The sequence below is a fragment of the Heptranchias perlo genome, chromosome 10, assembly GCF_035084215.1.
Source record: "Heptranchias perlo isolate sHepPer1 chromosome 10, sHepPer1.hap1, whole genome shotgun sequence".
Classification (NCBI taxonomy): domain Eukaryota; kingdom Metazoa; phylum Chordata; class Chondrichthyes; order Hexanchiformes; family Hexanchidae; genus Heptranchias; species Heptranchias perlo.
The window spans coordinates 83198479-83222073 of record NC_090334.1 but is presented as its reverse complement, the minus strand read 5'-3'; the positions used below and the strand labels follow the sequence as shown (position 1 = coordinate 83222073).

The window sequence follows — 23595 nt, the reverse complement described above, 5'->3', positions numbered from 1 at the left end:
GGGGAGGCTCCCAAAAACAGTGACATCACAGGGGAGTCTCCCTAAAACAGTGACATCACAGGGGAGGCTCCCAAAAACAGTGACATCACAGGGGAGTCTCCCTAAAACAGTGACATCACAGGGGAGGCTCCCAAAAACAGTGACATCACAGGGGGGGTCTCCCTAAAACAGTGACATCACAGGGGGGGGTCTCCCTAAAACAGTGACATCACAGGGGAGTTTCCCTAAAACAGTGACATCACAGGGGAGTCTCCCTAAAACAGTGACATCACAGGGGAGTCTCCCTAAAACAGTGACATCACAGGGGGGGGTCTCCCTAAAACAGTGACATCACAGGGGAGTCTCCCTAAAACAGTGACATCACAGGGGAGTCTCCCTAAAACAGTGACATCACAGGGGAGGCTCCCAAAAACAGTGACATCACAGGGGAGTCTCCCTAAAACAGTGACATCACAGGGGGGGGTCTCCCTAAAACAGTGACATCACAGGGGAGGCTCCCAAAAACAGTGACATCACAGGGGAGTCTCCCTAAAACAGTGACATCACAGGGGAGGCTCCCAAAAACAGTGACATCACAGGGGAGTCTCCCTAAAACAGTGACATCACAGGGGAGGCTCCCAAAAACAGTGACATCACATGGGGAGTCTCCCTAAAACAGTGACATCACAGGGGAGGCTCCCAAAAACAGTGACATCACAGGGGAGTCTCCCTAAAACAGTGACATCACAGGGGAGTCTCCCTAAAACAGTGACATCACAGGGGAGGCTCCCAAAAACAGTGACATCACAGGGGAGTCTCCCTAAAACAGTGACATCACAGGGGAGTCTCCCTAAAACAGTGACATCACAGGGGAGTCTCCCTAAAACAGTGACATCACAGGGGAGGCTCCCAAAAACAGTGACATCACAGGGGAGTCTCCCTAAAACAGTGACATCACAGGGGAGTCTCCCTAAAACAGTGACATCACAGGGGAGGCTCCCAAAAACAGTGACATCACAGGGGAGGCTCCCAAAAACAGTGACATCACATGGGGAGTCTCCCTAAAACAGTGACATCACAGGGGAGGCTCCCAAAAACAGTGACATCACAGGGGAGTCTCCCTAAAACAGTGACATCACAGGGGAGTCTCCCTAAAACAGTGACATCACAGGGGAGGCTCCCAAAAACAGTGACATCACAGGGGAGTCTCCCTAAAACAGTGACATCACAGGGGAGTCTCCCTAAAACAGTGACATCACAGGGGAGGCTCCCAAAAACAGTGACATCACAGGGGAGTCTCCCTAAAACAGTGACATCACAGGGGAGTCTCCCTAAAACAGTGACATCACAGGGGAGGCTCCCAAAAACAGTGACATCACAGGGGAGGCTCCCAAAAACAGTGACATCACATGGGGAGTCTCCCTAAAACAGTGACATCACAGGGGAGGCTCCCAAAAACAGTGACATCACAGGGGAGTCTCCCTAAAACAGTGACATCACAGGGGAGGCTCCCAAAAACAGTGACATCACAGGGGAGTCTCCCTAAAACAGTGACATCACAGGGGAGGCTCCCAAAAACAGTGTGATGTCACGGGGGAGTCTCCCAAAAACAGTGACATCACAGGGGAGTCTCCGAAAAACAGTATGATGTCACAGGGGGAGTCTCCCTAAAACAGTGACATCACAGGACGGAGTCTCCCAGCAACAGAATGATGTCACATGAAAGGATTCTCCTGATGATGGAGTGATGTCATTGAGAGATTCTCCCAGTTATTGAATGCCATCGAGGATTCTCCTAATAATAAAGTGGGGCTACAAGGGGATACTGCAACACAGTAACTACATCGAATTTACAGCACAGGAACAGGCCATTAGGCACAACAGGTCTGTACCAGTGTTTATACCCCACATTTTTTAAAATTTCAAAATGTACTTCATTTCATAGAATTTAAGGATACACACAGTTCAATGTAAATATCACAATGCTAAAGCAATACGATTCAAAACAACAAAGTACAGATTGTACACAATACAATCCCAATATTACATTTTAAGCACAGTACATCTCTTATGATCCATGGTGTACAATACAAGGTGAACTGGCCTTACACGTTGGCCTTTCCCCATGGAGCCTTTACGTAGGTCGCACCTCACTTCAGTGTGTCCCACAGCACATACTCCTGGACCTTGGAGTCTGCCAGTCAGCAACACTCGGTCGTGGAAAGCTCCTTCAGCTGGAAGACCAGCAGGTTTCAGATGGACCAAAGGGCATCCTTCACCGAGTTGATGGTCTTCCAACAGCAGTTGATTTCTGTCTCGGTGGGCATCCTGGGGAACAGCCCATAGTGCACAGCGTCCTGTGTTACTGAGCTGTTGGAGATGAACTGGGACAGATACCATGACACCTCTCTCCACCCTTCTGAGCGAAGGGGCAGTCCGCCAGGAGATGGATGACAGTCTCGTCCCAGCTGCAGCCTCGAGGGCAGCTCGTGGTGGTGCTGAGATGCCATGCGTACAGGAAAGACTGCACTGGGCGGGCCCTTCTCACCACCATCCAAACTCCACCCTGGTGCCTGTTGGTCAGTTCCAGTGATGAGACATTCTGCCAAATGGCATTGACCGTCTGGTCGGGGAACTGCCCTCTCCCTTCCCTGCAGGACCCCCAGACGTTCCGTGCCGACCGCTGTGTGTTCCTCTTCAGGAACGTCTCCATCTGGGACAGGTGGTGGGGTCATAGATAGAGTCATACAGCACGGATAGAGGCCCTTCGGCCCATCGTGTCCGCGCCGGCCATCAGCCCTGTCTACTCTAATCCCATATTCCAGCATTTGGTCCGTAGCCTTGTAAGCTATGGCATTTCAAGTGCTCATCCAAATGCTTCTTGAATGTTGTGAGGGTTCCTGCCTCCACAACCCTCTCAGGCAGTGAGTTCCAGACTCCAACCACCCTCTGGGTGAAAAAGTTCTTTCTCAAATCCCCTCTAAACCTCCCGCCTTTTACCTTGAATCTATGTCCCCTTGTTATAGAACCCTCAACGAAGGGAAAAAGCTCCTTAGTATCCATCCTATCTGTGCCCCTCATAATTTTGTACACCTCAATCATGTCCCCCCTCAGCCTCCTCTGCTCCAAGGAAAACAAACCCAATCTTCCCAGTCTCTCTTCATAGCTGAAGCGCTCCAGCCCTGGTAACATCCTGGTGAATCTCCTCTGCACCCTCTCCAAAGCGATCACATCCTTCCTGTAGTGTGGCGACCAGAACTGCACACAGTACTCCAGCTGTGGCCTAACCAGTGTTTTATACAGATCCATCATAACCTCCTTGCTCTTATATTCTATGCCTCGGCTAATAAAGGCAAGTATCCCATATGCCTTCTTTACCACCTTATCTACCTGTTCCACCGCCTTCAGGGATCTGTGAACTTGCACACCAAGATCCCTCTGACCCTCTGTCTTGCCTAGGGTCCTCCCATTCATTGTGTATTCCCTTGCCTTGTTAGTCCCTCCAAAGTGCATCACCTCGCACTTTTCTGGGTTAAATTCCATTTGCCACTGTTCCGCCCATCTGACCAACCCATCTATATCGTCCTGCAGACTGAGGCTATCCTCCTCACTATTTACCACCCTACCAATCTTTGTATCATCAGCGAACTTACTGATCATACCTTTTACATTCATATCCAAGTCATTAATGTAGACCACAAACAGCAAGGTACCCAGCACCGATCCCTGTGGTACGGTCCAGCTGGATGGGACGTCCTGCGTCTGCTTGGCCAGCGGGGCCAGACCCAACCTTCTCCGTGTGATGGACAGGTAGAAACTCAGCACGTGGTGACACTTGGTGTTTGCGTACCGGGCTCTACACACATCCTGATACAGCCACACACAAAGGTGGCCATCAGGATCAGGGCGGCATTGGGGACGCTCTTCCCCCCCTCCCCCCTTTGCGTGGGGGCTTGTACATGGTGTCCCTGCAGACACGGTGCATCTTGGACCTCCAGACAAAGTGGAAAATGGCTCTGGTGACTGTGATGGCGGAGTGGCGGGGGGTGGGCCAGACCTGGGCTATGAAAAGCAACACCGCGAGCACCTCAGATTTTACCACCAGGTTCCTGTCGGCTATGGAGAGGGAGTGCCCCCCCTACCCACATACCAAGCTTCTAATTTATGCTCCTAAATGGTAAAAAGTTAAAAACAGTGGATGTCCCAAGGGACTTAGGGGTTCAGGTACATAGATCATTGAAGTGTCATGAACAGGTGCAGAAAATAATCAAGAAGGCTAATGGAATGCTGGCCTTTATATCTAGAGGACTAGAGTACAAGGGGGCAGAAGTAATGCTGCAGCTATACAAAACCCTGGTTAGACCACACCTGGAGTACTGTGAGCAGTTCTGGGCACCGCACCTTCGGAAGGACATATTGGCCTTGGAGGGAGTGCAGCGTAGGTTTACTAGAATGATACCCGGACTTCAAGGTTAAGTTACGAGGAGAGATTACACAAATTGGGGTTGTATTCTCTGGAGTTTCAAAAGTTAAGGGGTGATCTGATCAAAGTTTATAAGATATTAAGGGGAACAGATAGGGTGGATAGAGAGAAACTATTTCCGCTGATTGGGGATTCTAGGAATAGGGCGCACAGTCTAAAAATTAGAGCCAGACCTTTCAGGAACTCTCTTCCACAAACAGCAATTGATACGAGCTCAATTGCTAAATTTAAATCTCAGATAGATAGCTTTTTGGCAACCAAGGGTATTAAGGGATATGGGCCAAAGGCAGGTATATGGAGTTAGATCACAGATCAGCCATGATCTTATCAAATGGCGGAGCAGGCACGAGGGGCTGAATGGCCTACTCCTGTTCCTATGTTCCTCCTCCCACCTTACTTCATCTCACCCTATAACCATATCCTTCTATTCCTTTCTCCCTCATGTACTTATCTAGCTTCCCCTTAATATCACAGTGGGAGGCCTCACTACAGCGTGTTGTTACACAGGGAGACCCTAACACAGAGTAATGTCATGGTGAGACCTCACTGCAGTCGGAGACTCCACTACAATGTAACTGGTGCAGGTGGTCTACTATGAGCTCACCATGCATGGGCTAGAGACCACCTGTGTAGGGTCCGTACATCAATTTACACAAATTGACCACAGTAAACTGGGTTGAACTGTTAATGGATAAACCTACAGACAAACAATGGGAAGTATGCAAGGAAGCATTTGGTATGATCCACACTCAGTACATACCCCTGAAAGGCAAAAGCTCCATTAGTCCAGTTAAGCAACCATGGTCAACAATTGGGGATAAGACAGTATCAAGCTAAAGGAAAAGGCTTACAGAAATGCAAGGAAAATCCAGCAGACTGGGAGCGCTATAAAAAGTAATAAAAGAAATACAAAGAAAGTAGTAAGAGTTGCAAAAAGGAAGTATGAAAAAACTTGCAATAGATATCTAAGCTAACAGCAACATTTTTAATAAATATATTAATAGAGAGTGGTAAAGGGGAATGTGGGCCCATTAAAGGACAGATGCAGGCAAGACTATAGTGGATAATAAGAACATGGCAGACTCATTATATGAGCAATTTGAATTCATTTTCACAGTGGAGGAAGAGGACAAAATACCTGCAATACAAGTGAACCTAAAAAAAGTCATGGGGAGGAACTTAGTGAATTTACTAAGTTTAAAAAATGGTAATGGTGAAAATAATGGGACTTAAGATAGCCAAATCTCCAGGACCTGGTGGTTTCCAACCCAAGGTATTAAAAGAAATAGGTGAGGAAATTGCAGGTGCAATAGTCATAATTATGCAAAGCTCTCTAAATTCTGGAATTGTGACTTTAGATTGGAAAATTGAAAATGTCATTCCGTCATTTAAGAGAGAGATCTGTAATGGGGCCTTTGCTTTTCACCATTTTGTTCTTGAGTTGGATAAAGGAATAGAGTTGTATATCCAAAGTTTGCAGATGACACAAAGTTAGGAGGCACCGTAAGTTGTGTAGATGGGAGCAGGAAGTTACAAAGGGACATAGACAGACTAAGCGAGTGGACAAAACTGTGACAGATGGAGTTCAATGTGGGGAAGTGTGAAGTCATCCACTTTGGATGTGAGCAAGACAAATCGGAGTATTTTCTTAATGGTGAAAAACTAATAACACAAATCACTAAAAGCTAGTGCACAGGTACAAAAAGTAATCAAAATGGCTAATGGCCATTATCTCAAGGTGGTTGGAATTCAAAAGTGAGGAAGTGATGCTTCAGTTGCACAGAGCCTTGGTCAGACCCCATCTGGAGACTGTGTTCAGTTCTGGGCACCAAATCTCAGGAACATAGGAATATAGGAACAGGAGTAGGCCATTCATCCCCTCGAGCCTGCTCCGCCATTTGATAAGATCATGGCTGATCTGTGATCTAACTCCATATACCTGCCTTTGGCCCATATCCCTTAATACCTTTGGTTGCCAAAAAGCTATCTATCTCACATTTAAATTTAGCAATTGAGCTAGCATCATTTGCCGTTTGCGGAAGAGAGTTCCAAACTTCTACCACCCTTTGTGTGTAGAAATGTTTTCTAATCTCACTCCTGAAAGGTCTGGCTCTAATTTTTAGACTGTGCCCCCTACTCCTAGAATCCCCAACCAGCGGAAATAGTTTCTCTCTATCCACCCTATCCGTTCCCCTTAATATCTTATAAACTTCGATCAGATCACCCCTTAACCTTCTAAACTCGAGAGAATACAACCCCAATTTGTGTAATCTCTCCTCGTAACTTAACCCTTGAAGGATATATTGGCTTTGGAGGGGGTACAGTGCAGATTTACCAGAATGATACCAGGGCGTAAAGGGTTAAAATTATGAGGCCTGGTTGCATAAACTTGGCTTGTGTTCCCTTGAGTTTAGAAAGTTGAGGGGGTGATCTAACTGAGGTGTTTAAAATGATAAAGGGGTTCGATAGGGTGGTTAGAGAGAAACTATTTCCTTTGGTGGGGGAATCCAGAAGAAGAACGCTTAAAAAATCTTAAAATTAGAGCTCGGCCGTTCGGGAGTGATGTCAGGAAGCACTTTTACACAAAGGGTAATCTGGAATTCTCTCCCCTAATAGGCCGGGATGCTGAGAGTCAATTGGAGCTTTCAAGACTGAGGTCGATGGATTTTGTTGGGTAAGGGTATCATGGGATTATGGCATAAAGGCGGGTAAATGGAGTTGAGGTACAGATCATCCAATTGAATGGCGGAGCAGGCTTGAGGGGCTGAATGGCCTCCTCCTGTTCCTCTGCAAAAGTTAGAAGGGTAAAGGTAGTAGGTTTGCTTTATCAAAACTATTGGTGTACAGGGAATTCCTGATTGTGCCCCTTGTTCTGGATTGCCGCACCAGAGGAAGAACATTGGTACCCATGGAACTGTATCCCAGGAAAATCATAGAATCTTGCAGCACAGGAGGCCATTTGGCCCATTGTGCCTGTGCTGGCTCCTTGAAAGAGCTATCCAATTAGTCCCGTTCCCCTGCTCTTTCCCCCACAGCCCTGCAAATTTTCTTCCCTTCAAGTATTTATCCAATTCCCTTTTGAAAGTTAATATTGAATGTGCTTCCACCGCCCTTTCAGGCAGCGCGTTCCAGATCGTAACAAGGAAACATAGAAAAAATTACGGCGCAGAAGGAGGCCATTCGGCCCATCGTGTCTGTGTCAGTCGAAAAAGAGCGACCCGGCCTAATCCCACTTTCCAGCACTTGGTCCGTAGCCCTGTAGGTCACGGCGTTTCATGTGCACGTCCAGGTACTTTTTAAATGAGTTGAGGGTTTCTGCCTCTACCACCCTCTCGGGCAGTGAGTTCCAGACCCCCACCACCCTCTGGGTGGAAAATCTTTTCCCTCAGCTCCCCTCTAATCCTTCTACCAATTTCTTTAAATCAACGCCCCCTGGTTATTGACCTCTCTGCTGAGGAAATCGCTGCGTGAAAAAATTCTCTTAATCTCCCCTCTGGTTCTTTTGCCGATCACCTTAAACCTGTGTCCTCTGGTTACCGACCCTTTCCGCCAATGGGAACAGTTTCTCCTTATTTACTCTGTCAAAAACCCTTCATGATTTTGAACACCTCGATCAAATCTCCCCTTAACCTTCTCTGCTGTAAGGCGAAGAATTCCAGTTTCTCCAGAGGAGGTGGGCGGAGAGACACTTTGATTAGCACCATCTAAAGTGGTTTCAAGAAGAACTGCATAAATATTGCAATAAAAATTCAAAATACAAGAAAAAACAATAAGGGAAGAGTTGGTACAGGAGGGACCACCAAGAGAGCCCAGCAGGCTGGTAGATCTTTGCACCATCTCTGATGGGCTGAGTTCCTCCAGTACATTTCCCCTTTAAGGAAGAGAGAAAGCAGCTCATTTCCTGTGATGTGTTTGGTTGCAGCCGGGGGTTGAGGCCCTGCACCGAGTGAAGGCTGCAGAGATCGCCGGGCAAAGGGCACCTTCCAACGGCCAGCGGAGACCAGCAAAAAGGCAGGGGAGGAACGGGAGGGGCAGCGACGCGGAGTCGGGTAAGACCTGCAGCCAGGAGCCGGCACAGAGGGCATTGCAACCGGGCGGGAGGAGCAGCAGCAGCCGCCGGTCCCCCCCCTCCTCCTCCCCGGGGACAGGGGCAATGCAACCGGGCGGGAGGAGCAGCAGCAGCCGGTCCCCCCCTCCTCCTCCCCGGGGACAGGGGCAATGCAACCGGTCCCCCCTCCCTCCCGGGGAACAGAGGCATTGCAACCGGGCGGGAGGAGCAGCAGCAGCCGGTCCCCCACCCCGGGGACAGGGGCATTGCAACCGGGCGGATAATATAATATAACCGGAGCATTGCAATCCAGAAAGAACATTGCAACTGGTCCTGGGCCAGAATGATCCCAGCCCGCAGGGCAGACGGGGCCTCGGTTTAATGTCTGATCTGAAAGACGGGCACCCCCGACAGTGCGGCACTCCCTCAGCGCAGCACTGGGAGTGTCAGCCCGGGTTGTGGGCTGGAGGCTCTGGAGTGGGACTTGTCTTGCTCAGCCCCACACCCGATGGGGTGTGTGGTTATTTCATGTTGGCTTTTCCAACTGGGGAGAGACATTGTGGAGCCTGAATTTAGTTATGAATTTAATTAAATTCACAACTATATTCATCCATGGCTTTAGTAAGTGACCATATGGGATCCGGGTTAATGTAGAATATTAAACTTGCAACAATGCAGGATGTTTCTGGAGCTAATTATTTTGCCGGGAAGGAGGGGTGGGGAATGAGATGGTGAAATGGTTGTCACACCTTCTGTCACACTAAGCTACTCGGCCGTTGTTTGTCAGAGATCCAGTTAAATATGTGATGGGGGGGGGAAAAATTTGTTGGCAGAGATCCGGACGACACCAGTATTCTTTGAGTCCACTTGCCGTTGATGCTGGAATTGCTAATTGATAGGGTAGAGTTGGCTTCTACTTGTGACTGAGGAGAACAGAATTCTTGTTCCCCCTTGGCCAAGACTGCCTCACTGGGACTGTGGGCAGTTCTGGTTGTGTGTTCGGACTCACCTGCAGCCCATCCCTCCAGAAGCATTTGGGCACAGCGATGAGCTGGGAAGGTCTGCAATTACCGGAGTGTTTTTCCTTCCCACCCACCCACCCCTCTTGTGTCAGCCGTGACTCAGCGGGTAGCACACTCTCCTCTGAGTCAGAAGGTTGTGGGTTCCAGTCCTGGCTGCAGAGACTTGATCACAGGCTGACGCTCCCATTGCAGTACTGGGGGGGTGTGCCGCACCGTTGGAGGTGCTGTCTTTCGGATGTCACGTTAAATTGGGGCCCCGTCTGCCCCCTCGGGTGGACATAGAATCATAGAAGAATCATAGAATGGTTGCAGCACAGAAGGAGGCCATTCGGCCCATCGAGCCCATGCCGGCTCTTTGTAAGAGCAATCCAGTTAGTCCCATTCCCCCGCTCTTTCTCCGTAGCCCTGCAAATTTTTTCCCCTTCACATATTTATCCAATTCCTTATTGAAAGCCATGATTGAATCTGCTTCCACCACCCTTTCAGAAAGCGCATTCCAGATCATAACGACTCGCTGGGTTAAAAAAAAAGAAGTTTTTCCTCATGTCGCCTTTGGTTCTTTTGACAATCACCTTAAATCTGTGTCCTCTGGACATAAAAGATCCCACGGCACTAATTCGACGAAGAGCAGGGGAGTTCTCCCCGGTGTTCTGGTCAATATTTATCCCTTAACCAACATCACTAAAATAAATCTGGTCATTTATCACATTGCTGTTTCTGGGATCTTGCTGTGCACAAACTGGCTGCTGCGTTTCGCACGTTACAACAGTGACTACACTTCAAAAAAGTACTTCATTGGCTGTAAAGCGCTTTGGGACGTCCTGAGGTTGTGAGAGGCGCCTACTCCTGACAGTCATGAATCATCCAATCGGGTAACGAAGAGATTGTTTGCTTTCTGATTGGCCGTGGGAAGGGGGCGCAGGCGAACCCCACTCCCCTCCCCTCCCCTCCCCTCCCCCCCAATCTCCCTCCAAAACTGTAGCGCACGGGATATTGCAAGTGATCGGTTCACAAATAGGGTGGAAATGGGGCAATGTGCCAGGGGCTCAGTAACTCCAACCTGCGCCTGTACCCGTGGGTAATTGGGCCTCACCCAGTGACCGCCCTTTCCAGTAGGGGTTGGGAGACACTGATGGGAAATGGGAATCCTGGCGGGATTTTTCCTTCCCTGACTCTGGGTACTGAGGCCAATTGTAACGCCCGCTGCTGCTGAATTGAACCTGGCACTTTGCAGGTCTGTTTGGCTCGGTGTCGCAGAAGCTGTGCCAACATAGAACGTCTCTGCAGTTTTCCTTTTTTTTTTCAATTTTCTCCCCTCTTTTTTTTTCCCCCTGAAAGCACCGACTCCTCACTGGGGTACAGATACCACAGGCGCCCTTTTCCAAGCTCTGGGTGTTGTGAGCCGCAAAAGGGGAGCATTAGCAGGCTATTGGACTGCGGAGGGCATCGTGGCTGAGCCCAGTCCTCTTGGGGTGGGCCGTATGTTTCATCACATGACCTCCCGCCTCCAACCACCCCACCCCCACACTCCCACCATTGGTCGCCTGACCCGTCCATCCGCTCTGCGACCCCTCCCCCCTTCCCACGGCCAATCGGAAAGCAAACAGTCTCTTTGTTACCCGATTGGATGATTCGTGACTGTCAGAAGTAGAAGGATATGCTGATAGGGTGAGATGAAGTCAGGTGGGAGGAGGCTCGTGTGGAGCAGAAAGACCGGCATGGACCAGTTGGGCCGAATGGCCTGTTTCTGTGCTGTACATTCCATCTAGTTAAACATCCGTTTTTCTCCACCTCCTATTTTTTAATAACCAATGAACGAAAGTGTTCAAAGAAAATGAACAAAACGCACAGGTTTCTTACCGCTCTGGCGAATTTTGTTCCCGGGTGTTGCTCACAGCAGTTTCCGGGAGATTAATCTCTAGTCCTTGGAGACTCCAGGTTCAGTCCTGCGGGCTGGGCAGTATATTTATTCCAGCAGTGATAGCAGGAGCCCTGGCCAATTTCCCCCTCCCCCGGGGAGGGCGAGGTCCGTTTTTACCGCCGTACTCCACCTGCCTCAGTTGAGGTCAGCGCCAGTCGGGGGAGTTTGGCTGGCTGGTTGGTATCTGGGAACAGTTAACCGGGTGACACTTGATCGTGTCCCTGAGCTACGGTGAACTCCGCCGGCTGTGACCATGGCGATCGGTGAGATGTTTGCAGGAGGCTTTGGCATGTGGCTAAAATCAGTTGTCAGTTTTGAACAGGAGGCAGCGGAGGCGTTTTACGCAGATTTTGAAAAACGGCCAAAAGTAACACAGCCTCTTGCATGCTTCCACCGCCCACCCCCCAGTTATGTGGCTCACTTCAGGCCAAGGCAGAGTGACATCCAAAACTCTGCTGCCTGTATCCTAACTCGAGCCAAGTCCCGTTCACCCATCACCCCCTGTGCTCGCTGACCTATATCGGCTCCTGGTCCGGGAACGCCTCGATTTTAAAAATTCTCATCCTTGTTTTCAAATCCTGTGATCGCTTTGGAGAGGGTGCAGAGGAGATTCACCAGGATGTTACCAGGGCTGGAGCGCTTCAGCTATGAAGAGAGACTGGGAAGATTGGGTTTGTTTTCCTTGGAGCAGAGGAGGCTGAGGGGGGACATGATTGAGGTGTACAAAATTATGAGGGGCACAGATAGGATGGATACTAAGGAGCTTTTTCCCTTCGTTGAGGGTTCTATAACAAGGGGGCATAGATTCAAGGTAAAAGGCGGGAGGTTTAGAGGGGATTTGAGAGAGAACTTTTTCACCCAGAGGGTGGTTGGAGTCTGGAACTCACTGCCTGAAAGGGTTGTGGAGGCAGGAACCCTCACAACATTCAAGAAGCATTTGGATGAGCACTTGAAATGCCATAGCATACAAGGCTACGGACCAAATGCCGAAATATGGGATTAGATTAGACAGGGCTTGATGGCAGCGCGCGGACACGATGGGCCGAAGGGCCTCCATCCGTGCTGTATAACTCTATGACTCTAACTCTATGAAATCCCTCCGTGCCAGCCCCTCCCTCCTGTCTCTGTAACCTCTCCAGCCCTACAACCCTCCGAGATCTCTGCGTTCCTCCAATTCTGGCCTCTTCCGCATCCCGGATTTCCTTCGCTCCACCATTGGCGGCCGTGCCTTCAGCTGCCTAGGCCCTAAGCTCTGGAATTCCTCCCTAAACCTCTCCGACTCTCTCTCCTTTTAAGACGCTTTTGGTCACCTGTCCTAATATCTCCTTATGTGGCTTAGTGTCAAATTTTGTTTGATAATCGCTCCTGTGAAGCGCTTTGGGACGTTTTGTACATTAAAGGCGCTATATAAATGCAAGTTGTTGTTGCAGTCAGGAGCTGCCTTTCCTACTCAATGACAGGTGGAACTAGAGCAGAGAAGCAAGGACACAGCTCAACAAATAACTGCAGCGCTGTGTAACGCAACAAGCACACAGAATTCCTCGGCTTATGCTGAGTCACCTGTTCGAAGGGTAGTCAAAGGAAGGGTGAGACTGATTGGGGACCAAAAAGGAGATGATCTTGTGAAGGCAGAGGGCATGGCTGAGGTACTAAATGAGTACTTTACATCCGTCCTCACTAGAGAAGAGGAAGCTGCCAATGTAGCAGTAAAGGAGGAGAGAGTGGAGAATTGGGATATGATGAACCAAGATAAAGAGGAGCTGGTTAAGATTGTCAGTACTCAAAGTTTTTTTTAAAAAGTCACCCGGTCCAGATGGGACGTGTCCCAGGTTACTGAGGGAAGTAAGGGTGGAAATTGCGGAGGCTCTGGCCACAATCTTCCAAACCTCCTTAGATATGGGGACGGTGCCAGAGGACTGGAGGATTGCAAATGTTACACCCCTGTTCAAAAAAGGGGAGAGGGATAAACCCGGTAATTACAGGCCAGTCAGTCTAACATCGGTGGTGGGAAACTTTGAGACAATAATCCGGGACAAAATTAATAGGCACTTGGAAAAATGTGGGCTAATAGATGAAAGTCAGCACGGATTTGTTAAAGGAAAATCGTATTTCACTAACTTGATTGAGTTCTTTGAAGTAACGGAGAGGGTTGATGAGGGTAGTGCGGTAGATGTTGTGTATATGGACTTTCAAAGGCATTTGATAAAATACCACATAATAGACTTGTTAGCAAAATTAAAGCCCATGGGATTAAAGGGACAGTGGCAGCGTGGACACAGAATTGGCAAAGGGACAGAAAGCAGAGAGTAGTGGTGAAGGGTTGTTTTTCAGACTGGAGGGAAGTATACAGTGGTGTTCCCCAGGACCACTTGGACCACTGCTCTTTTTCATTTTATATTAATAACCTGGACTTGGGTGTAGAGAGTGTAATTTCAAAGATTGCAGATAACACAAAACTTGGAAATGTAGTAAACAATGTGCAGGATAGTAACAGACTTCAGGAGGATACAGACAGACTGGTGAAATGGGCAGACACGTGGCAGATGAAATTTATCGTAGAGAAGTGTGAAGTGATGCATTTTGGTAGGAAGGATGAGGAGAGGTAATATGAACTAAATGGTACAATTTTAAAGGGGGTGCAGGAACAGAGAGACCTGGGGGTATATGTACACAAATCTTTGAAGGTGGCAGGACAAGTTGAGAAGGCTGTTAAAGCCCAGGATTCCATATGCATTTTTATCAATAGAGGCATAGAGTACAAAAGGAAGGAAGTCATGAGAAACCTTTATAAAACACTGGTCAGGCCTCAGCTGGAGTATTGTGTCCAATTCTGGGCACCACACTTTAGGAAGGATGTGATGGCCTTAGAGAGGGTGCAGAAGGGATTTACCAGAATGGTGCCAGGGATGAGGGACTTCAGTTATGTGGAGAGACTGGAGAAGCTGGGGTTGTTCTCCTTAGAGCAGAGAAGGTTAAGGGGAGATTTGATCGAGGTGTTCAAAATCATAAAGGGTTTTGACACAGTAAATAAGGAGAAACCGTTTCCAGTGACAGGAGGCTCGGTAACCAGAGGACACAGATTTAAGGTGATCAGCAAAAGAACCAGAGGGGAGATGAGGACATTTTTTTAATGCAGTGAGTTGTTATGATCTGGAATGCGCTGCCTGAAAGGGAGGTGGAAACAGATTCAATGGTAACTTTCAAAAGGGAATTGGAAAAATACTTGAAAAGAAAAAAATTAACAGGGCCACGGGGAATGAGCAGGGGAGTGGGACTAATTGGATAGCTCTTTCAAAGAGCCGGCACAGGCACGATGGGCCAAATGGCCCCCTGTGCTGTAAAATTCTATGTAGCTGTGCTGTAAAATTCACTGGAGACTCTGCCACACACACACACACAATCAGTGTTTCTAAGGAAATGGATGTGGGAAATGGAGTTTGAGGCTCTTGTTGTTTGAAGTTGTTTATAATGGCAGAGCATCACAGTGTTTTTGTGGCCCCAGTGTTGCATTTTATCCTGGGTTTAACCAGATGTACAAACATGAAAACTTTGATGGAAGATGTTCCCTGTTTCCTGCTGTGAATTAAGAATGTATTTTTTTTTTCCTTCTGTGACTGTCGGCTGGCTCGATTGGTATTGTTATCATCTTGTGTTGGACTTTGGACTGACAGTTAGGCTGAAATCTCTCTCTGTTTTCTGAAGCCAGGGGGCTAGAACCTGTTTAGTCGAGGAGGGGGAAACTAGGCAAGGAGAGGGCAACGTATTCTGGATTAGTGGGGGGAAAATCAGCCAGGGACACTGCTCCTGATCACCATCCAGTGTTGTTACGTGAGGACAAGATCAGCCGTAGCTCAGCAGTTCAGTACTGAGGGAGTGCTGCACTTTCGGAGGAGCCGACTTTCGGATGAGACGTTAAATCAAGGTCCCTGGGGTGGATATAAAAGATCCCACGGCCATTATTCGAAGAGCAAGGGAGTTCTCCCCGGTGTGCTGGCAGGATTTACCCCAAACCTATCACCTTTGGTCATTTTTGCTGATTGTGGGATCCAGCTGTGCACAAGTTGGCTGCTGCGTTTAGTACATTATAACAGTGAGGACACTTCAAAAGTGTAGAGTGTGTCTCTCTGTCTCTCTTCCCCCCCCCCCCCCCTCGCCGTCTCTCTTTTTTCCCCCCCCCTCGCCGTCTCTCTTTTTCCCCCCCCCCCCCTCGCCGTCTCTCTTTTCTCCCCCCCCCCCCCCCCCCCCTCGCCGTCTCTCTTTTTTCCCCCCCCCCTCGCCGTCTCTCTTTTTTCACCCCCCCCTCGCCGTCTCTCTTTTTTCCCCCCCCCTCGCCGTCTCTCTTTTTTCCCCCCCCCTCGCCGTCTCTCTTTTTTCCCCCCCCCTCGCCGTGTCTCTTTTTCCCCCCCCCTCGCCGTCTCTCTCTTCCCCCCCCCCCTCGCCGTCTCTCTCTTCCCCCCCCCCCCTCGCCGTCTCTCTCTTCCCCCCCCCCCCTCGCCGTCTCTCTCTTTCCCCCCCCCCCTCGCCGTCTCTCTCTTTCCCCCCCCCCCTCGCCGTCTCTCTTTCCCCCCCCCTCGCCGTCTCTCTTTCCCCCCCCCTCGCCGTCTCTCTTTCCCCCCCCCTCGCCGTCTCTCTTTCCCCCCCCCCGCCGTCTCTCTTTCCCCCCCCCCGCCGTCTCTCTTTCCCCCCCCCCCGCCGTCTCTCTTTCCCCCCCCCTCGCCGTCTCTCTTTCCCCCCCCCGCCGTCTCTCTTTCCCCCCCCCCGCCGTCTCTCTTTCCCCGCCCCCCGCCGTCTCTCTTTCCCCCCCCCCGCCGTCTCTCTTTCCCCCCCCCTGCCGTCTCTCTTTCCCCCCCCCCCGCCGTCTCTCTTTCCCCCCCCCCGCCGTCTCTCTTTCCCCCCCCCCGCCGTCTCTCTTTCCCCCCCCCGCCGTCTCTCTTTCCCCCCCCCCGCCGTCTCTCTTTCCCCCCCCCCGCCGTCTCTCTTTCCCCCCCCCGCCGTCTCTCTTTCCCCCCCCCGCCGTCTCTCTTTCCCCCCCCCGCGCCGTCTCTCTTTCCCCCCCCCGCCGTCTCTCTTTCCCCCCCCCCCGCCGTCTCTCTTTCCCCCCCCCCCGCCGTCTCTCTTTCCCCCCCCCCCGCCGTCTCTCTTTCCCCCCCCCCGCCGTCTCTCTTTCCCCCCCCCCCCGCCGTCTCTCTTTCCCCCCCCCCCGCCGTCTCTCTTTCCCCCCCCCCGCCGTCTCTCTTTCCCCCCCCCCGCCGTCTCTCTTTCCCCCCCCCCCGCCGTCTCTCTTTCCCCCCCCCCGCCGTCTCTCTTTCCCCCCCCCCGCCGTCTCTCTTTCCCCCCCCCCCGCCGTCTCTCTTTCCCCCCCCCCCGCCGTCTCTCTTTCCCCCCCCCCCGCCGTCTCTCTTTCCCCCCCCCCCCCCGCCGTCTCTCTTTCCCCCCCCCCCGCCGTCTCTCTTTCCCCCCCCCCCGCCGTCTCTCTTTCCCCCCCCCCCCGCCGTCTCTCTTTCCCCCCCCCCCGCCGTCTCTCTTTCCCCCCCCCCGCCGTCTCTCTTCCCCCCCCCCCGCCGTCTCTCTTTCCCCCCCCCCCGCCGTCTCTCTTTCCCCCCCCCCCGCCGTCTCTCTTTCCCCCCCCCCCGCCGTCTCTCTTTCCCCCCCCCCCGCCGTCTCTCTTTCCCCCCCCCCCGCCGTCTCTCTTTCCCCCCCCCCCGCCGTCTCTCTTTCCCCCCCCCCCGCCGTCTCTCTTTCCCCCCCCCCCGCCGTCTCTCTTTCCCCCCCCCCCGCCGTCTCTCTTTCCCCCCCCCCCGCCGTCTCTCTTTCCCCCCCCCCCGCCGTCTCTCTTTCCCCCCCCCCCGCCGTCTCTCTTCCCCCCCCCCCGCCGTCTCTCTTCCCCCCCCCCGCCGTCTCTCTTTCCCCCCCCCCGCCGTCTCTCTTTCCCCCCCCCGCCGTCTCTCTTTCCCCCCCCCCCGCCGTCTCTCTTTCCCCCCCCCCCGCCGTCTCTCTTTCCCCCCCCCGCCGTCTCTCTTTCCCCCCCCCAGCCGTCTCTCTTTCCCCCCCCCCCGCCGTCTCTCTTTCCCCCCCCCCGCCGTCTCTCTTTCCCCCCCCCCCGCCGTCTCTCTTTCCCCCCCCCCCGCCGTCTCTCTTTCCCCCCCCCCCGCCGTCTCTCTTTCCCCCCCCCCGCCGTCTCTCTTTCCCCCCCCCCGCCGTCTCTCTTTCCCCCCCCCCCGCCGTCTCTCTTTCCCCCCCCCCCGCCGTCTCTCTTTCCCCCCCCCGCCGTCTCTCTTTCCCCCCCCCCCGCCGTCTCTCTTTCCCCCCCCCCCCCGCCGTCTCTCTTTCCCCCCCCCCCGCCGTCTCTCTTTCCCCCCCCCCCCCCCGCCGTCTCTCTTTCCCCCCCCCCCCCCCGCCGTCTCTCTTTCCCCCCCCCCCCGCCGTCTCTCTTTCCCCCCCCCCCCGCCGTCTCTCTTTCCCCCCCCCCGCCGTCTCTCTTTCCCCCCCCCCCCCGCCGTCTCTCTTTCCCCCCCCCCCGCCGTCTCTCTTTCCCCCCCCCGCCGTCTCTCTTTCCCCCCCCCCCCCCTCGCCGTCTCTCGGGGGAGGGGGGCGGTGGGGAGGGTGGTGGTGGGGGAAGGAGTTGGGAGGTGTCAGCCTTGGCTCAGCGGGCAGCACTCTCGCCTCTGAGTCAGAAGGTCGTGGGTTCAAGCCTTGAGCACGTAATCCAGGCTGACACTCCCGACGCCAGTACTGAGGGAGTGCTGCACTGTCATTGAATCAGAGAGTTACGGCACAGATGGAGGCCATTCGGCCCATCGTGTCCGTGCCGGCTGAAAAAGAGCCATCCACCTTAATCCCACTTTCCAGCTCTTGGTCCGTAGCCCTGTAGGTTACGGCACTTCAGGTGCTCATCCAGGTACTTTTTAAATGAGTTGAGGGTTTCTGCCTCTACCACCCTCTCAGGCAGTGAGTTCCAGACCCCCACCACCCTCTGGTGAAAAAAATTCTCCTCCGCTCCCCTCTAATCCATCTACCAATTACTTCAAACTGACCCTTCTGCTAAGGGAATAGGTCCTCCCTATGCACTCTATCTAGGCCCATTATAATTTTATATACTTCAATTAAATCTCCCCTCAGCCTCCTTTGTTCCAAAGAAAACAACCCCAGCCTATCCAATCTTTTCTCATAGCTAAAATTCTCCAGTCCTGGCAATATCCTCGTAAATCTCCTCTGTACCCTCTCTGGTGCAATCACATCTTTCCTGTAATGCGGTGACCAGAACTGTATGCAGTACTCAAGCTGTGGCCTAACCAGTGTTTTATACAGTTCCAGCATAACCTCCCTGTTCTTATATTCTATGCCTCGGCTAATAAAGGAAAGTGTCCCGTATGCCTTTTTAACCACCTTACCTACCTGTCCTGCTACCTTCAGGGATCTGTGGACATGTCCAAATCATAATATATACCATAAAAAGCAAGGGACCCACTGGAAACAGCCTTCCAGTCACACACACACACACACACCCGTCAACCATTATCCTTTGCTTCCTGCCACTGACCCAATTTTGGATCCAATTTGCCACTCTCCCCTGGATCCCTTGGGCTTTTACTTTTTTGATCAGTCTGCCTTGTGGGATCTTGTCAAAAGCCTTGCTAAAATCCATTTACACTACATCAAACACGTTACCCTCATCGACCCTCCTCGTTACCTGCTCAAAAAATTCAATCAAGTTAGTCACACACGACCTTCCCATAACAAATCCATGCTGACTGTCCTTGATTACTCCGTGCCTTTCTAAGTGATGGTTTATCCTGTCCTCAGAATCTATTCCAATAATATGCCCACCACCGAGGTTAGTCTGACTGGCCTATAATTACTCGGTCTGTCTCTTTCTCCCTTTTTAAACAACGGGACAACATTAGCAGTCCTTCAATCCTCCAACTGTATCCAGGGAGATTGGAAAATGATGGTCAGAGCCTCTGCTATTTCCTCCCTTGCTCCTCTTAACAGCCTGGGATACATTTTATCCGGGCCTGGCGATTTATCTACTTTCATAGATGCTAAACCCTTAATACTTTCTCTCTTACTATGTTTATCCCATCCAATATTTAACACCCCTCCTTAACTACAATCTCTGCATCGTCCTCCTCTTTTGTGAAAACAGACACAAAGCATTCATTAAGAACCATACCCACATCTTCTGCCGTCTTTTGGATGAAATGATAAGCAGGGGGATGCCCCCTCTGCTGTCTCACGGCCACTGTTGGAAGAAGAGCTGGGGGAGTTCTCCCCGGTGTCCTGGCCAATATTTATCCCTCAACTAATATCACTAAAAACCAGATTATCTGGTCATTTATCTCATTGCTGTTTGTGGGACCTTGCTGCGAGCAAGTTAGCTGCCATGTTTACTACATTACAACCTTAGGCCATGAAAGGCACTAATATAAATGTTTTCTTTCTTTATCCATGAGATTAAAACTATACAAGGCTGTTTTATATGACGATTTTTCCAGACGTAAAAATTGGTTCACATTCTACAGATATTGCCTTTCAGCGACATTGGCAGGTTCTTTAAATGTAAAATTTTAACGACATAAATAATAACTACTTGCGTTTATATAGCGCCTTTAACGTAGTAAAATGTCCCAAGGCGCTTCACAGGAGCGAAAATCAAACAAAATTTGACACCGAGCCAAATGAGTAGATATCAGGACAGGTGGGTCAAAGAGGTAGGTTTTAAGGAGCATCTTAAAGAGAGGCGGAGAGGTTTAGGGAGGGAATCCCAGAGCTGAAGGCACGGCCGCCAATGGTGGAGCGAAGGAAGTGGGGGATTGGCAAGAGGCCGGAATTGGAGGAACGCAGAGATCTCGGAGGGTTGTAGGGGCTGGAGGAGGTTACAGAGATAGGGAGGGGGTGAGGGATTTGAAAACAAGGATGTGAATTTTAAAATCGAGGTGTTCCCGGACCGGGAGCCGATGTTGGTCAGCGAGCACAGGGGGGTGATGGGTGAACGGGACTTGCTGCGAGTTAGGATACGGGGCAGCAGAGTTTTTGGATGAACTGAAGTTTATAGAAGGTGGGAGGCAATTGGAGTAGTTGAGTCTGGAGGTAACAGAAGTATAAAATGAAAGTGATACAAGTGATCCTTTCTGTGTAAGGTGGATTACTCTAGCTTAATCTGCAGCAGTGATCCAACAGCCTTCCTTCCTCCCTTCTAGGAGGGCGCTCGAGATTGGCCGTGCAGGATGCCCAGGCCAAGCCACAGCGACTACGTCCTCCAGCAGTTGAACAACCAGAGGGAGTGGGCTTCCTCTGCGATTGCTGCATCATCATCAATGACATTTATTTCCGGGCCCACAGGGCCGTGCTGACCGCCTGCAGCTCCTATTTCCGCATGATGTTCATCGGCCAGCAGCAGCTGACGGGCAACCTGAGCCTGAGCAACGTCAACATCAGCGCCGAGTGCTTCGACCTGATCCTGCAGATCATGTACCTGGGGAGGGTGGTGGGCGTCCCCTCCGACTTTGAGGAGCTGCGGACCGCCATGACCTTCTTGCAGCTTTACTACGTCCCCAAGAGCCTGGACGAGCTGCAGGAGAGCGACGGGAAGCCGCCCGAGCCCCCGCCCCTGGCCTTCGCCCGCGGCAAGGGCTCCATGATGTTCGGAGTCCGCATGTACGAGGATCCCCAGGTCAAGCTGGAGGAGGCGAGGAAGAGGGCCCGGCGGGAGCCCAGCCCCGGGGTGAAGGGGGCCGCCCGGGAACCCCCCGGCCTGGCCAGGAAGCAGGCCGCCAGCCCCCCCCGCAAGCAGGGCCGAGGAAGCCTGAAGGGACGTCTCCACCATCGCTTCGGCAAGCGCTACACGTGCGACTGCTGCGGCTTTGTGTTCAGCTGCGAGAAGCTGCTGAACGAGCACGCCCTGACGTGCAACAACAGGCGGGCCCCCCCCAGGCCGGACGGAGGAGGGGGAGGGGAGGAGAGCGGCTCGGAGCGGACCGCCGAGGAGCCGAGGGGACGGGCGGAGCGCCTGGCCGAGCTGGACTCCTCGGAGATCCCCACTGAGGAGAGCTCAGAGAACGACGCCGACTCCAAGGGAGACCTCCGGGACTCGGCCACCAACACCGGCCTGGTGAAGACGGAGCCCGAGGACACGGCGGCTGTCGACCTCCGCGACATCACCGTGGTGCAGGTGGTGGTGGACGAGGGCGACGTCCCCTCCGACGAAGACAAGGAGGAGCGGCTGGAGCGGCTGGCCTGCGAGGAAGCCGACAAGCTCTACGGCAACTTCACCGTCCAGCGGCGGGCGGCGGGCGAGAGGGACGCCCCCTGCCAGCGCGTGGGCCAGGTCAAGGTTCACTCCAGCTGGAGGGTGGACGAGAAGGAGGAGGACGAGGAGGAGGCGGAGGAAGAAGAAGAAGAGGAGGAGGAGGAGGAGGAGGAAGAGGAGGACGACGGCGGCCTGGAAGGCGTCTTGAAGATGGAGCCGAGGGAGGAGGAGGGGGACGAGGGCAGCCCCCTGGGACCGGCCTGCGAGCTGTGCGGCGCGGCCTTGCCCGAGGGCGAACGCTCGGCCCACTACGTGGCGCACCATCTGGAGAGCGTGTGCGCCTGCGGCAGGTGCGGCCGGATCCTGGTCAAGGGCGGGCGCCTGCGGGAGCATGCCGAGCGGTGCGTGGGCTCCCGCGACCCGCTGTACCCCTGGCAGGCGGGGGGGGAGGAGCCGCGGGACGGAGAGCCAGCGCCCTCCTCCGCCCCCCCCGCCGCCGCCCCCCGCCCCCGCCCCCCAACAACAAGGACCCCCCGGCCGGGGGCAGGTTCCCGTGCCAGGTGTGCGGCGGCAGCTTCCAGCACCGGCGCCAGCTGCAGGAGCACATGTACCGGCACGCGGGCCGCAGCTTCCAGTGCCCGCAGTGCGCCCGGACCTTCGACCAGGAGAAGCTCTGGGTCGAGCACATCTCCCGCTGCATGTTTGGCCAACCCCCCCGGGAGCCGGCGGCCGAGCGGAACGACCGCCGCAAGCACGTCTGCAACATCTGCGGCAAGGGGTTCTACCAGCGGTGCCACCTGCGGGAGCACTTCACCACCCACACCAAGGAGAAGGAGTTCGCCTGCCAGATCTGTGGCAAGGAGTTCCTGCGCGAGAGGCTGCTGCGCCTCCACCTGGACATGCACCGGGGAGACGCCCGCTACGTGTGCCCCAGCTGCGGCCAGGGCAGCTACCGCAAGCACGACCACCTGCGGCACGTGGTGTCCCACCTGGCGGCCGGGGAGCTCATCTGCGAGGTCTGCTTCCAGGTATTCGGCGACGGGCAGCTGCTGGAGCGCCACATGGACGTCCATCTGCACGCCTGCACCGTGTGTGGAGACAAGTTCAAGCTGAAAAAGGACCTCACCCTGCACCACCTCTCCAGCCACACCAAGAAAGTGTGAGGGCCCCTCGCTGACCACGAAGGACCTTGGCAACCCGGGCAATGACAGGCGGCAAGTTTCACCGTGCCTGCCAAGAAATACAATCTTTAATCTTTGGAGGAATTTTCCCCCCCTCTTGCCTCCTTCCCTTCCCCCCCTCCTCCCTCCTTCCCTATTTTTTTTCTTTCGCGCCCCCCCCCCTTCCCTGTTTTTTCTCCCCACCCCTCTCCCTCCTTCCCTGTTTTTTTCTCTCTTCCCTCCTTCCCTTTTTTCTCCCCCCCCCCCCCACCTCCCTCCTTCCTTGTTTTTTTTCTCTCTCCCTCCTTCCCTGTTTTTTTTCTCTCTCCCTCCTGCCTGTTTTTTTTCTCTCTCCCTCCTGCCCTGTTTTTTTTCTCTCTCCCTCCTTCCCTGTTTTTTTTCTCTCTCCCTCCTTCCCTGTTTTTTTTCTCTCTCCCTCCTGCCCTGTTTTTTTTCTCTCCCTCCTTCCCTGTTTTTTTTCTCTCTCCCTCCTTCCCTGTTTTTTTTCTCTCTCCCTCCTTCCCTGTTTTTTTTCTCTCTCCCTCCTTCCCTGTTTTTTTTTCTCTCTCCCTCCTGCCCTGTTTTTTTTCTCTCTCCCTCCTTCCCTGTTTTTTTTTCTCTCTCCCTCCTTCCCTTTTTTTTCTCTCCCTCCTTCCCTGTTTTTTTTCTCTCTCCCTCCTTCCTGTTTTTTTTCTCTCTCCCTCCTTCCCTGTTTTTTTCTCTCTCCCTCCTT

At 52.8% G+C, this 23595-nt stretch overlaps 1 protein-coding gene across 1 annotated transcript; it reads left to right on the top strand.

Annotated features, from left to right (window-relative positions):
* Positions 1-8377: 8377 nt before the first annotated feature.
* On the top strand, positions 8378-23595 carry LOC137326207 (zinc finger and BTB domain-containing protein 1-like). The gene is given in 4 exon segments (XM_067991085.1): positions 8378-8511; positions 20654-20738; positions 20741-22185; positions 22230-23595. Coding segments are annotated over 3 exon segments (2139 nt in total). The 5' UTR covers positions 8378-8511; positions 20654-20680; the 3' UTR covers positions 22866-23595.